This window comes from Heterodontus francisci, unplaced genomic scaffold, assembly GCF_036365525.1.
Source record: "Heterodontus francisci isolate sHetFra1 unplaced genomic scaffold, sHetFra1.hap1 HAP1_SCAFFOLD_70_2, whole genome shotgun sequence".
Classification (NCBI taxonomy): Eukaryota; Metazoa; Chordata; class Chondrichthyes; order Heterodontiformes; family Heterodontidae; genus Heterodontus; species Heterodontus francisci.
In genome coordinates, this window is record NW_027141156.1 from 2,357,475 (window position 1) to 2,370,857 (window position 13,383).

General features: G+C 45.5%; 1 protein-coding gene across 1 annotated transcript in view; it reads right to left on the reverse strand.

Moving 5' to 3' along the window:
• The window catches only part of LOC137362329 (probable G-protein coupled receptor 139), a 46,419-nt gene extending 41,305 nt beyond the window's left edge, over positions 1–5,114 (reverse strand). Inside the window, exon 1 of the mRNA XM_068026740.1 lies at positions 4,931–5,114. Within this exon, the coding sequence (XP_067882841.1) occupies positions 4,931–5,114 (184 nt within the window). The remainder of the gene's footprint in view (positions 1–4,930) is intronic.
• Positions 5,115–13,383: the final 8,269 nt, after the last annotated feature.

Sequence of the window (13,383 nt, forward strand, 5' to 3'; positions counted from 1 at the left end):
CACTGGATTATGAAAGGCTTAGATAAGTTAGACAAGGAAAAATGTCCCTATTAACTAATAGTACAAGGACTAGAGACACAGATTGAAGGTTTTGGCAAGAAATGAAGGGGCAATCTGAACAAGAACTTTTTTTTGTTTTACGCAGCGAGTGGTAATGAGCTGGAACTCACTGTCCGCAATGGTGGGGGAAGTGGAGACAATCAATGATTTCCAGAAGAAACTGGATGGACAGTTAAGGGAAGAAACTTGCAAGAACACGGGAATTAAGTGGGGGAATGGGACTGACTGGATTACTCTGCGGAGAGACAGCATGGTCTCAATCTGTACCATAAATGACTCCATAACTCCAGCACCAGTCACAGTGATAGCAGTGTGTACCATCTACAAGATGACCAGCAGCAACTCAACAAGCCTCCTTAGATAGCACCTTACAAAGCCCCAACCTCTACCACTTCGAAGGACAAGGGGAGCAGATGCATGGGAACACTACCACCTGCAAGTTCCCCTCCATGCCACACACCATCCTGACTTGGAACTATATCATCGTTCCTTCGCTGTTGCAGGGTCAAAATCGTAGAACCCCCTTCCTAACAGCACTGTGGGTGAACCTACCTCACCTGGACTGCAGCGGTTCAAGAAGGCAGCTCACCACCACCTTCTCATGGGTAACTGGGGATGGCTAATAAAAGCTGGCCTAGCTAGCGATTCCCACATCACATGAATGAATAACAAATGCTGCAGCCACTGGAGTAGCACTCTCCAGGAGCACTAGTCAAGTCTGGGTGGAAGGTATCCAGGTAATATCCTTGCTGCCTCCTTCGCCTCCTAAGGAAGCCTCCAGATTCCTGGTGCCAATGCCTGTGTCCTCATGATGGTGATGATATGAAGGGTGCAGCAGAACCCCGTAAACTTGCACACCTGCTCCAGTGTGTACTGGAGGGCTCCCCACGAGTGGTTCAAATATCGGAAGCATTGTTCCATCACACCGATGCTCTGTTCCACCAGGTACCTGATGCCGTCTTTGTTGGCAAAGGGAGATGGGGTTGGTGGTGCAGAATCATGAGCCATGCATAGAGGGTCATTTCGTTTGTCTGTGAGGAGCCGCATTCCGATTCTCCATGGAGGCCCGACGACAGTGGGAACAGTCCACTGTTTCAGAATGAAGGTATTTTGGCTGTTGCCAGGATAGTGGACATTCACCAACATGATGTACTGGGCATGCTCACACACCAACTGTACATTGATGGAGTAAGAGTTCTTTCAGTTCCTGTACCTTTTCCCGTTGACATGGTGGCCCCACATAGCCACCGACATCATCAGGAATCACGCTACCCTGACAAAGCCACGTGATCTCTCATCCTGCTTCTCCCTGCTGAGGGAGAAAATGATATATTCACCTTTCCCAACATATCAGGCCTCTCTGACCCAGCAGAACCTCAATAGACAGTATAGAGGGAGATAATGGATATGTCACCCGCTCCTGTCTGGGAATATCCAGATACATAGAATTTCAAAGAAACTGTGATCTTAATGGCCACTGACAGCTCCGTCCTCACCCTTGTGTGAGGCTCCAGGTCGTGTTACGGGAAGTGACACAGCTCTGTGACCACCTGCTTATTGAATCAGAGTCACCTCACACACTGCTCCTGGGTTAGGTGTATGTAGGAAAAGTGCTCATGGAAAACCCGGGGTGTGTAGGGCAGAGAACTCTCCTCATCCCTCTTTACAGAGCTTACTCCCTCTGCAGCCTCTGCTCCATTTGTTGGTCATGTTAAAGAGCCAGAGACACTGTAACTACAGTCCCCATACCTCGTCCAGAGTTGGGTCATCAAATCCTCTGTCCTCCCTTTATGTCTGCAGCAACTCACAACACAACCTCCAGAAAACCATCCACAGCACCTCCACTAACTTTACAATAGCAGAAGTAAGTCAAATGCCCCTCACCTGTCAGTTGGATGACTGTTCCTTTCAAAAAAAAAACACTCGATGGGGTTCCTCGTGCTGCTGAATGTATGTTTAGATGAGAGTGACGAATACATCTGGTCAGTGGACATGCACAGACTCTGTTTCAAAGACGTGCATCAGAGCTGCTGGAATGGCTTATTTACGTCACTTCAACGCTCCCCCCCCGCCCCCTTAACTAACAGCACATACATGGTACACCTGGGCTATAGCCCTGCCCAGCATGCGGCACTCTGCTGACCACACTAGAAGTATCCGGCTGCGTGATTCACATCATTTTATGGATCCAAGTTTCTGTAACGATGGCACCAGTGGGACCGTAGAGTAAAAGCCACAGCTGGGGAGATAGCGAGGGAGAGAAACTCACCTTAAAAGGGGAATTAGTAAAAGACTCAAAGGCACTAGCTTTGAAAGAATATGGGAAATGGGCAGGGGAATGGGACTAATTGGAGCGGTGAGACCACGGTGGGATTGAAACACAAGAATAAGAATATTAAAATTAAGGTGCTGCCAGACCGGGAGCCAATGTAGATCAGTGAGCACAGGGGTGATGGGTGATCAGGATTTGGTGTGAGTTAGGTCGCAGAGTTCTGTATGGGCTGTGGATTGTGGAGGATTATATTTGGGAGGGGGGCCAGGATAGAATTAAAATAGCCGTGTCCGTTTTAAAAATTCATGATGAGTGTTCGTGCATTAGATAGGCTGAGGCAGAGATGGAGATGGCTGATATTATGGAACTGTTATTTGTGTCAAGGAAAAACAATGTGCAAATGAGGAATTTTAATTCATCAGTTGGAAATTTGTGATAAACTGTTCATTGAAAAAATCCTACAGTTAACCTTTAAAAAACTAGCAGCCAAGATGGCCACTGCAATGTGCATCCAAAGCACCACTTCACATTCAAACGCTTCCAGCAGGATCCACAAGTCTGATGAGCCTGCACCCAAAATAATGGCTTTCTTTTGAGAGTGAATTACCGAAGATTGCGTCATTAGTACGACATTCAAAGCCATCCCGACACAATGACTTTGAAAGACCTTACCCCTCCAAATGTAAACACTGGCATCCTGAGCCCTGGCGATATGGAACTTCTTATCCTTGAATCTCATGTGAAAAAATGCTTAAGTTCTCAGATGACATGAAAATTGGTGTTGTCGTAAATAGTGAGGAGGAAAAGCTTCGGATGCAGGACAATAAGATGCGTGGAGCAGTGGCAAATGGAATTTAGTCCTGAGAAGTATGAGGTGATGCATTTTTGGAGGACTAACAAGGCAAGGGGAGAACAATGGATGGTAGGATCCTCGGAAGTAGAGGTTTGAAGGACCTTGGTGTACTTGCTCATAGATCACTGAAGGCAGGAGCACGGCTAGATAATGTGGTGAAGAAGGCTTATGGGATATTTGCCTTTTTTAGCCGAGGAATTTACTATGCTGGCAGGGAGGTTATCTGGAGCTGTATAAAACGCTAATTAGGTCACGGCTGGAGTACTGTGTTCTGTTCTCGGCCTCACACTGTAGGAAGGATGTGATTGCATTGGGGAAGGTGCAGAGGAGATTCACCAGGCTGTTGCATGGGCTGCAGCATTTAGCGACAAAGAGAGACTGGTTAGCTTAGGGTTGTTTTCCATAGAGCAGAGAAGGCTGAGGGGTGACCTGATTGAGGTATACAAAATTATGAGGAGCATTGATAGGATAGATAGGAAGAATCCTTTTCCCTTAGCAGAGGGGTTAATACTGGGGGCATAGATTTAAAGTAAGGGCAGGAGGTTTAAAGGGTACTTGGAATCTGGAACACACTGCCTGAAGGGGTGGTCGAGGCAGGAACCCTCAAAACATTTAAGAAGTATTTATATGTGCACTCGAAATGCCCTAGCATAAAAAGGCTAAGGGCCAAGTGCTGGAAAATGGAATTAGAATAGATAGATGCTTGATAGCCGGCACAGACACGATGGTCCGAAGGGCCTGTTTCTGTGCTGTATAACTCAATGACTCAATGACTCATTAGAAGGGGCCAGAGACCATATTGAGGCAATCATGAGACCGTTTGACCATCTCTGTGGAAGCTGTGAGTTGCCCTGGACAAAGACACACAAACCAGTGACTCAAACTGTGAAGAAGAAGAAGTGTTGTCTCCTTCCCCCCACGCCCCCAACCCCAACCCCCGTTCGGATTCTGTCTCTCGCCAGATGACGTCACAAGTTTGAAAACCATCTGCGTCTGTGAACCCTCCAAGCCTGCAGTTTGCTACAGATAGAGACACCAAGGGAAAACGGTTGAGCCATGTGGACCAGCCACAAGGGGCACCTCGACGAATCAAGATTTTAAGCGTGCAACTTCAGCCAAAATCATCCAACGTCACAGATTGCATTTTTAAAAAAAAATATTCTGGTCTCTAATCCAGCCAGAAATTTACTTCTCACTCTGTACTCTATTTGTATATGTGTGATTCTTGTGTCAGTCTGTGCATAAATGTGCTGCATAATTTTTACTATTTTGTTTAGATCTGGTTTAGATTGTTAAGTGTAAAATAATCATCCATTTCACGTTGAAATTCAAGAAAAAAATAACTTTCCGGTTGGTTCCTTCCTCATCAAAGGTAAAAGGTAAAACACTCAGTGAGTGTGTAAACACATCCACTTTTAAAAAAGGACAAGCACAGTTGTTTGTTAAATAAGAGGAAGGACAAGAGGAGCGACTGTGATCACTCCTCACCTGGTCATAACATTAGGCAGGGTTGGGGATGGACAGAATATGAGGATGAACTCAGCATTAAATATATAGCAGAGTTTGTAAATGTCATGGTTCATCCTCAGACAATGGCCAGCGAGGGGGATGCAAATAGAGGATAGTGAATGGAGTTCGTGACAATCTGAAGACAATGGCCTCAGTCTTTTCACGATTTAAATAACAAGAACACTAAATCAGCGAAATATGCTTCATGAAACTAATAGTTGGAAGCAGGGACTTACCGGGGACACCAATAATAGCGAGGAAGGGATAGTAAATCGATTGAATCAGAATCAGTGCATAATAGATCCGCCATTCCAATGTTACCCAAGTATAATCTGCAGTGAGGTAGTGAAGCGAAGAGGAGAAACTCCTGCTGTCCATTGTTGTGACATTCCAATCTATTGTTTTCAGATTCTGATCCATTGCCTTAACATTTTAATCTATTGTTCTCAGATTCTGATCGATCCTCTCGCACTTTCTGGAGCCGTTGAAACCTGCTAGTGCCAGGGATGATTGTCCCACTAACACTATGGAATAACACATTGAAAAGAGCCCCATATTAATGGAAGAGGAAAATCTCCAGTTACACAATTAAGGTCCATGGAGGTCCATTAATTACAGTCACTGAACAAACAGGTTCAGTTAACCCCTTTCAATCCAACACTTTTTGTACCACAACAAAGTAAAATTTACCCAGTCTGGATGGGATGTATGAGGGTTGCCGAGGGAAAGAATGGCCGAAATAGCATAGACATTGGCCAGAAGATTTCAAGCATCCTTGGATATGGGAGCGATGACAGACGACTGGAGAGTTGCAAATTTACACTCCATTGAAAAAAGGAGATATCAGATAAACGCTGCAACTGCTGACCAGTCAGTCTAATGTCAGAGGTTGGAAATTTCTAGTGGCAATTGCCCAGCACAAAAATATATCTTTCTTGTAAAAACATGGGATAATAAATGACAAACAGCATGGATACGTGAATGGAAAATCATGTCTGACAATCTTGATCAAGTTCGATGATGACATAACTGTGAGTGCAGATGAGGATAGTGTGCTTCCTGCAATTTTTATGGACTTTCAAAAGGCCTGTGATCAAATGACATTTCATAGAATTGTTATGAAAAATGGAAGACATGGATGAATGCGACAGTGAGAGTGTGGATTTTTGTTTATTCATTCATGGGATGTGGGCGTCGCTGTCCAGGCCAGCATTTGCTGCCCATCCCTAATTGCCCTTGAGAAGGTGATGGTGAGATGCCTTCTTGAACCGCTGCAGTCCATGTGAGGTAAGTACTCCCACAGTGCTGTTAGGAAGGGAGTTCCAGGATTTTGACCAAGTGACAGCAAAGGAACGGCGATATAGTTCCAAGTAAGGGTGGTGTGTGACTTGGATGGGTACTGGCAGGTGGTGATGTTCCCATGCAGCTGTTGCTCTTGCCCTTCGAGGTGGTAGAGGTCGCGGGTTTGCAAGGTGCTGTCTAAGGAGCCTTGGTGCGTTGCTGCAGTGCATCTTGTAGATTGTACACATTGCTGCCACTGTGCGTCGGTGGTGGAGGGAGTGAATGTTTGTAGATGGGGTGCCAATCAAGCGGGCTGCTTTGTTCTGGATGGTTTCGAGCTTCTTGAGTGTTGTTGGAGCTGCACGCATCCAGGTAAGTGAAGAGTATTCCATCACACTCCTGAATTGTGCGTTGTAGGTGGTGGACAGGCTTTGGGGAGTCAGGAGGTGAGTTGCACACCACAGGATTCCTAGCTTCTGACCTGCTTTTGCAGTCACGGTATTGATATGTCTACTCCAGTTCAGTTTCTGGTCAATGGTAGCCCCTAGGATGTTGGTAGCGGGGGATTCAGCGATGGTATTGCCATCGAATGTCAAGGGGAGATGGTTAGATTCTCTCTTGTTGGAGATGATCATTGCCTGGCACTTGTCTGGCCGAATGTTACTTGCCACTTATCAGCCCAAGCCTTGATATTGTCCAGATCTTGCTGCAGTTCTACACGGAATGTTTCAGTATTTGAGGAGCTGCGAATGGTGCGGAACATTGTGCAATCATCAGCGAGCATCTTCACTACTGATCACATGATTAAAAGAAGGTCATTGATGAAGCAGCTGAAGATGGTTAGGCCTAGGAAACGACCCTGAGGAACGCCTGCAGTGATGTCCTGGAGCTCAGAGGATTGACCTTCAACAACCACAGCCATCTTACTTTGCGCTAGCTATCACTCCAACCAGCAGAGATTTTTCACCCTGATTCCCATTGACCTCAGTTTTGCTAGGACTCCTTGATGCCACACTCGGTCAAATGCTGCCTTGATGTCTCGTGCAATCACGCTCACCTCATCTCTTGAGTTCAGCTCTGCTGTCCATGTCTGAACCAAGGCTGTAATGACGTCAGGAACTGAGTGACACTGGCGGAACACAAATTGAGCAACACTGAGAAGGTTGTTGCTAAGCAAGTGCTGATTGATGGCACTGTTGATGGCACCTTCCATCACTTTACTGATGATTGTGACTAGACGCATGGGGCAGTAATCGGCCGGTTTGGACTTGTCCTGCTTTTTGTGTACAGGACATACCTGGGTAATTTTCCATTTTGCTGGGTAGATGCCAGTGTTGTAGTTTTACTGGAACAGCTTGGCTAGGGGTGCGGCAGATTCTGGAGCACAGATATTCAGTACCATTGCCGGAATATTGACGGCATCATAGCCTTTGCAGTATCCAGTGCCTTTAGTCGTTTCTTGATGTCACACGGAGTGAATCGAATTGGCAGAAGTCTGGCATCTGTGATGCTGAGGACTTCAGGAGGAGGCCGAGATGGATCATCAACTCGGCACTTCTGACTGAAGATTATAGCAAATCCTTCTGCCTTATCTTTTGCACTGATTTGTTGTGCTCCCACTTCATTGAGGATGGGGATATTTGTGGAGCCACCTCCTCCAGTTAGTTGTTTCATTGTCCATCACCATTCATGGCTCAATGTGGCAGGACTGCAGAGCTTAGATTTGATCCGTTGGATATGGGATCGCTTAGCTCTGTCTATCGTATGCTGCTTATGCAATTTGGCATGCGAGTGTTCCTGGGTTGCAGCTTCACCAGGTAGACACCTCATTTTGAGGTATGCCTGGTGCTGGTCAACGCATGCGCTCCTGTACTCTTGATTGAACCAGGGTTGGTCTCCTGGCTTGATCGTAATGGGAGAGTGGGAGATATGTTGGGCCATGAGGTTACAGATTGTGGTTAAGTACAATTCTGCTGCTGCTGATGGCCCACAGAGCCTCATGGATGCCCAGTTTTGCATAGCTAGATCTGTTCGAAATCTATCTCATTTAGCATGGTGATAGTGCCACACAACACGATGGACGGTATCCTCCATGTGAAGGCGGGACTTCGTCTCCACAAGGACTGTGCGGTGGTCACTCCTACCAATACAGTCATGGACAGAAGCACGTGCAGCACACAGATTGTTGCAGACAATGTCAAGTAAGTTTTCCATCGTGTTGGTTCTCCCACCACCTGCCGCAGCCCCTGTCTGGCAGCTATTTCCTTTCGGACACGGCCAGCTCTGTCAGTAGTGGTGCTTCCGAGCCACACTTGGTGATGGACATTGAAGTCCCCCACCCAGAGTACATTTTGTGCCCTTGCCACCCTCAGTGCTTCGTCCAAATGGTGTTCAACATGGAGGAGTACTGCCTCATCAGCTGAGTGAGGGTGGTAGGTGCTAATAATTAGGAGGGTCCCTTGTCCATGTTTGACCTGATACCATGAGACTTCATTGGCTGTGGAGTTGATGTTGAGGACTCCCAGTGCAACCCCCTTCCTACTGTATACCACTGTCCGCTACCTCTGCTGGGTCTGTCCTGATAGTGGGACAGCACATACCCAGGGATAGTGATTTCAGTGTCTGGGACATTGTCTGTAAGGTATGATTCCGTGAGTATGACTATGTCAGGCTGTTGCTTGACTAGTTTGTGGGACAGCCCTCCCAACTTTTGCACAAGCCCCCAGATGTTAGTAAGGAGGACTTTGCAGGTCGACAGGGCTCGGTTTGTCGGTGTCATTTCCGCTGCCTAGGTCGATGCCGGGTGGTCCTTCCAGTTTCATTCCTTTTCATTGACTTCGTAGTGGTTAGCTCCAATTGAGTGGCCAGCTAGGCCATTTCAGAGGGCATGTAAGAGTTAACCACATTGCTGTGGGTCTGGTGTCACATGTAGGCCAGACCAGGTAGGGCTGCAGATTTCCTTCCCGAAAGGACATCATTGAACCAGATGGGTTTTTACAACAATCGACAATGGTTTCATGACCATCATTAGACTAGCTTTTAATTCCAGATTTATTTATTAAATTCAAATTCCACCTTCTGCTGTGGATCAGACAAGGGTCACTGCGTTACTAGTCCACTACGCCACCGCCTCCCCCGGGACAGAACGCAGAGAGACGTGGTGAACAGACATTGTTCAGACTTGGGGTGGGGGAGTATACAGTGCTGTTTCTCAGGGGTCAATATCAGAACCACTGCTGTTCCTGACATTTATATATATATATATATATATATAACAAAAACAAGAAATGCTGGATTCACTCAGCAGGTCTGGCAGCATCTGTGGAAAGAGAAGCAGAGTTAACGTTTCGGGTCAGTGACCCTTCTTCGGAACTGACAAATATTAGAAAAGTCACAGATTATACAAACGAAAATCCCGTCGGAGAGAAGAGCAGAACTTCTTCAAGGTAGGCATTCCTGGAAGAGAAGTGGCAGTGAATTAAACACTAAAATAAAAGCAAAATACTGCGGATGCTGGAAATCTGAAACAAAAACAAGAAATGCTGGATTCACTCAGCAGGTCTGGCAGCATCTGTGGAAAGAGAAGCAGAGTTAACGTTTCGGGTCAGTGACCCTTCTTCGGAACTGACAAATATTAGAAAAGTCACAGATTATACAAACGAAAATCCCGTCGGAGAGAAGAGCAGAACTTCTTCAAGGTAGGCATTCCTGGAAGAGAAGTGGCAGTGAATTAAACACTAAAATAAAAGCAAAATACTGCGGATGCTGGAAATCTGAAACAAAAACAAGAAATGCTGGATTCACTCAGCAGGTCTGGCAGCATCTGTGGAAAGAGAAGCAGAGTTAACGTTTCGGGTCAGTGACCCTTCTTCGGAACTGACAAATATTAGAAAAGTCACAGATTATACAAACGAAAATCCCGTCGGAGAGATGAGCAGAACTTCTTCAAGGTAGGCATTCCTGGAAGAGAAGTGGCAGTGAATTAAACACTAAAATAAAAGCAAAATACTGCGGATGCTGGAAATCTGAAACAAAAACAAGAAATGCTGGATTCACTCAGCAGGTCTGGCAGCATCTGTGGAAAGAGAAGCAGAGTCTGCCAGACCTGCTGAGTGAATCCAGCATTTCTTGTTTTTGTTTCAGATTTCCAGCATCCGCAGTATTTTGCTTTTATTTTAGTGTTTAATTCACTGCCACTTCTCTTCCAGGAATGCCTACCTTGAAGAAGTTCTGCTCTTCTCTCCGACGGGATTTTCGTTTGTATAATCTGTGACTTTTCTAATATTTGTCAGTTCCGAAGAAGGGTCACTGACCCGAAACGTTAACTCTGCTTCTCTTTCCACAGATGCTGCCAGACCTGCTGAGTGAATCCAGCATTTCTTGTTTTTGTTTCAGATTTCCAGCATCCGCAGTATTTTGCTTTTATTTTAGTGTTTAATTCACTGCCACTTCTCTTCCAGGAATGCCTACCTTGAAGAAGTTCTGCTCTTCTCTCCGACGGGATTTTCGTTTGTATAATCTGTGACTTTTCTAATATTTGTCAGTTCCGAAGAAGGGTCACTGACCCGAAACGTTAACTCTGCTTCTCTTTCCACAGATGCTGCCAGACCTGCTGAGTGAATCCAGCATTTCTTGTTTTTGTTTCAGATTTCCAGCATCCGCAGTATTTTGCTTTTATTTTAGTGTTTAATTCACTGCCACTTCTCTTCCAGGAATGCCTACCTTGAAGAAGTTCTGCTCTTCTCTCCGACGGGATTTTCGTTTGTATAATCTGTGACTTTTCTAATATTTGTCAGTTCCGAAGAAGGGTCACTGACCCGAAACGTTAACTCTGCTTCTCTTTCCACAGATGCTGCCAGATCTGCTGAGTGAATCCAGCATTTCTTGTTTTTGTTTCAGATTTCCAGCATCCGCAGTATTTTGCTTTTATTTTAGTGTTTAATTCACTGCCACTTCTCTTCCAGGAATGCCTACCTTGAAGAAGTTCTGCTCTTCTCTCCGACGGGATTTTCGTTTGTATAATCTGTGACTTTTCTAATATTTGTCAGTTCCGAAGAAGGGTCACTGACCCGAAACGTTAACTCTGCTTCTCTTTCCACAGATGCTGCCAGACCTGCTGAGTGAATCCAGCATTTCTTGTTTTTGTTTCAGATTTCCAGCATCCGCAGTATTTTGCTTTTATTTTAGTGTTTAATTCACTGCCACTTCTCTTCCAGGAATGCCTACCTTGAAGAAGTTCTGCTCTTCTCTCCGACGGGATTTTCGTTTGTATAATCTGTGACTTTTCTAATATTTGTCAGTTCCGAAGAAGGGTCACTGACCCGAAACGTTAACTCTGCTTCTCTTTCCACAGATGCTGCCAGACCTGCTGAGTGAATCCAGCATTTCTTGTTTTTGTTTCAGATTTCCAGCATCCGCAGTATTTTGCTTTTATTTTAGTGTTTAATTCACTGCCACTTCTCTTCCAGGAATGCCTACCTTGAAGAAGTTCTGCTCTTCTCTCCGACGGGATTTTCGTTTGTATAATCTGTGACTTTTCTAATATTTGTCAGTTCCGAAGAAGGGTCACTGACCCGAAACGTTAACTCTGCTTCTCTTTCCACAGATGCTGCCAGACCTGCTGAGTGAATCCAGCATTTCTTGTTTTTGTTTCAGATTTCCAGCATCCGCAGTATTTTGCTTTTATTTTAGTGTTTAATTCACTGCCACTTCTCTTCCAGGAATGCCTACCTTGAAGAAGTTCTGCTCTTCTCTCCGACGGGATTTTCGTTTGTATAATCTGTGACTTTTCTAATATTTGTCAGTTCCGAAGAAGGGTCACTGACCCGAAACGTTAACTCTGCTTCTCTTTCCACAGATGCTGCCAGACCTGCTGAGTGAATCCAGCATTTCTTGTTTTTGTTTCAGATTTCCAGCATCCGCAGTATTTTGCTTTTATTTTAGTGTTTAATTCACTGCCACTTCTCTTCCAGGAATGCCTACCTTGAAGAAGTTCTGCTCTTCTCTCCGACGGGATTTTCGTTTGTATAATCTGTGACTTTTCTAATATTTGTCAGTTCCGAAGAAGGGTCACTGACCCGAAACGTTAACTCTGCTTCTCTTTCCACAGATGCTGCCAGACCTGCTGAGTGAATCCAGCATTTCTTGTTTTTGTTTCAGATTTCCAGCATCCGCAGTATTTTGCTTTTATTATATATATATATATGTGCGTGTGTATGTGTGTGTGTAATTTAAAATTTTGCATACAGCTGGAAACTCATATGTGTTGTGACCAGTGTGGAAGATAGTAGTAGAATTAAGGAGGACATGGAGAGTCTGATGGTGAGATGAGAATACGCATGGAGAATGAAATTTAACACATAGAATTGGCGTAGTGATTATTTTGGGAGGGATAATCAGGGGAGTGAATAGAAACAACACTGCAGAGTCCGAGCTGAATTCTGCCCCCTCCCCTTGTCTCTTCTCCCCTTTATGCCAATTGTAGAAATCCGAAAGACACCCTGGGCGTGAAAAGTATTTATGGTAAAATACTAAACACAGTAACTGTTAACATTTAGGGATCCAGTTCACCTTCTCGACAATTTGAAATGAGCTGGGGCTGAAAAGCAGGATGAAAAATTTAAAACTGAGACATTACCGACCGAGAGTCAATGTAGGTCAGTGAGCACAGGGCAATCGGCGTGCTGGATTTGGTACAAGTATGGATACAGGCAGTAGAGATATCGATGAGCTGAAGTCCTTGGAAGGGACAAGGTGGGGGGCAGCGAGCAGAGAATTGAAATACTCGAGTGTGGAGTAAAAAAAGGAATCAGCAGCAGAAGACCCAAGACAGTGACAGAGACTGATATGTTATGGGGGTAGATGTAGGTGATCTGAGTGATGGAGAGGATCTGGGTTTTGGAATCAGGGACAGAGATGGTGATGTTATGGAGGTGGAAGTCGGTGGTCAGGGAGAAGGAGATGATCTGGGGTTTGGAATCAGGGACAAAGACTGTGATGCTATGCAGGTGGAAGTAGGTGGTCTGGGTAATGGAGAGGAAATGGGTTTTGGAATCAGGGACAGAGACTGTGATGTTATGGAGGCGGAAGTAGGTGGTCAGGCTAATGGAGAGGATCTGGGGTTTGGAATCAGGGACAGAGACGGTGATGTTATGGAGGTGGAAGTAGGTGGTCTGGGTGATGGAGAGGATCTGGGGTTTGGAATCAGGTACAGAGACGGTGATGTTATGGAGGTGGAAGTAGGTGGTCTGGGTGATGGAGAGGATCTGGGGTTTGGAATCAGGTACAGAGACGGTGATGTTATGGAGGTGGAAGTAGGTGGTCTGGGTAACGGAGAGGATCCAGGGTTGGAATCAGGGACAGAGACGGTGATGTTATGGAGGTGGAGGTAGGTGGTCTGGGTGATGTA